Here is a 2,289-nt window from a genome sequence, read left to right on the forward strand (position 1 = left end):
CCATTTGAATCAAACACTGGAGAGCCAGAAGACCCAAAGTAAAAAGTGGTGTCATAGGTAATCACATCCGGTCTGTGAATTTCTGAGAAGCTTCTTTGAGTGAACATATGGATATACTGTGTAGAACCCTCCTCTATTCTAGCCTGAATGTGTTCCTGACACTTCTGTTCTCGTTGACCCTGAGGGATCACAGAACATCCATCAGTGGACTTTTTCCCCCCATATGGATGGCCAATAATATATATCAAGCCACTTAGTGGTGAAGGAGCAATTCCATTATATAGACCCACAGGCACTTGTTCCCCATTTTCCTTCAGTTTCAGGACAGCATAGTCATAATCTGTATCAGAGATCTCATACCAAGGTTCAACAGAAAAGCAGTTCTCTTTTTCTGGGAACTCTTCATAAGTAAATGTCACCCTTACACATTGACCAATTATGTCTGCCCACTTCTCTTGGTCGATTCCTTCTACAATGTCATCTATTACATGTCGGCATGTGAAAATGAATAATCCTGTGAAAACGAAGCAGGTGGCAGAGCCGCTATTTCCATTATTGTCCCAGAAAATAAATCCAACTGAGTCACTGAGACGTGAGAGACATTTGACTACTTTAACAGGAGTAGAGTTTTTTGTCAGTTTCCCAAAGTTTGTCTTATGCACCATAAATAATTCTTTCCCCTTTATTTTTTTTTCCCTTTTATGTTTTTCATTTTCTTTTTGAAGTTTGCCTTGATTTTTTCACTTTCCGTTTTCAAACTGGGGTACTGGGCCACAATTTGTTCTTTCAACACACAGGCCTTTGTCTTCTCTGACTCGCAATGCGAAGTGGCTGCTGCTCTAAGGCCCATTTTTCTCTCAAACGCAACCTGAAAGAGCTTTCCCTCTAATTCATCGACGGGCTGTGTGTTTTCCAAAATGGAATCCAGGTTGTTAATGAGTCTCCAATTTTCACTCTCAAGAAAGGAGAGAAATCTGCCATCCTTGCACAGAGCCTCCTTGATGGTTTCTCCTTTGAAAGCATAAACACAGAGTTTGCAACCTTCTTTGTGAAGTTCTCCGCATTTCACAATCTTTTTACTTCTCTTTTCAATTGCATGAATGTAAAACTTGATACAATCAGCATATGCCTCCTCATGCCGGCCAAATACTTGGTTCTCTTCTTTATGCTTATTTTTACTTTGGGAAAACGTAATCGCTATGTGGCAGCTCTCAGGAAAACAACTGAGGGGCATTCCAAGGTTTAGGTACCCTTCGATTCCTTCCGTGCCACGCACCAGCATTTCTTTGCCTTGCTTGGTTTCTATATCTTCTTTGAGGGCCTTCAGAGTGTTGAGAGCCATGTATAAGCTACCCCTCTCACAGTGTGTGAGCACATGTTTCATTTCTTCATTCTTCTCTAGGGCAACGTAAATGACCTTATTTTGGAGTGTAGGTGAACGGGATCTTTGAGCCTGGATTTAGGATCTTTGAGCCTGGATTTTAGTTAGATTTTTTTTAGGTGAACGGGATCTTCGAGCCTGGATGTTAGTTATATCTCTTGGATCTTGTCTACATCCCATCCTTACTGGAGAAATATGAGAATTGTCTTGTTGTTCTTTAGGTATCTAAAAATAAATATTAGATATCTTAAAATTGTGAGTGGAACCCTGTTTTGTTTGTTTGTTTGTTTTTTAGGTTTTTGCCACTGGCTCATGTGTTACCCAGAGAAAGAGAAAGTGAGAAATCACCCCCTCAGGGGAGATGGCCATGACAGAATCCTTTCTCTTCCAGTCTTCCTTTCAGGATTTTGACACAAACACACACGTGCCGGTATGATTTTCAAGCCGCTGGGTCAGCCATGTGGGCGTTTCTGGGTCAGTGATGTGAGCGTTTGGTGCCTTAACCACTTGTTGGTCCCTTGTTTCCCTTTTTAATATGTAATTCACTGATTTTTCTATGAGAAACTCAGAATCAGTTTCAAAAGACAAGTAATAGAATTAAATCAGATCTAGAACATAAGCTGAGCTTCCTGTCACATCAGTCAGATGAGCTTTTGATCCACAACACTGCTACATTTTTCTGAGAAACATGAAAGAAGAAACACAACTTTTTTCCAGATATATCCAAAACAAAGATGCCAAAAATCTACCAAGTCTCAAGGCCAGCAGGTGGCATAGTGGTTGGGGCACTGGCTCCCACATGGCCAATCTCAGTTCAAGTCTGGACCTAGCAGCTTAAAACTCAATCTGGCGCATGTGATGTGTGCCCAAAATACCGAGAGAAGAAGGGATCAGGATGGATTTCTCAC

At 41.2% G+C, this 2,289-nt stretch overlaps 1 protein-coding gene across 1 annotated transcript; it reads right to left on the reverse strand.

Annotated features, from left to right (window-relative positions):
* Window positions 1-5: 5 nt before the first annotated feature.
* On the reverse strand, window positions 6-1,453 carry LOC102501432 (protein FAM111A-like; the record flags this gene model as incomplete). Its single annotated transcript, XM_027769129.1, is given in 2 exon segments — window positions 6-701; window positions 704-1,453. Coding segments are annotated over 2 exon segments (1,446 nt in total), but the record flags the coding sequence as incomplete, so codon positions are not given.
* Between the last annotated feature and the right edge of the window lie 836 nt (window positions 1,454-2,289).

This window comes from Tupaia chinensis, unplaced genomic scaffold, assembly GCF_000334495.1.
Source record: "Tupaia chinensis unplaced genomic scaffold, TupChi_1.0 Scaffold148641_1, whole genome shotgun sequence".
Classification (NCBI taxonomy): domain Eukaryota; kingdom Metazoa; phylum Chordata; class Mammalia; order Scandentia; family Tupaiidae; genus Tupaia; species Tupaia belangeri.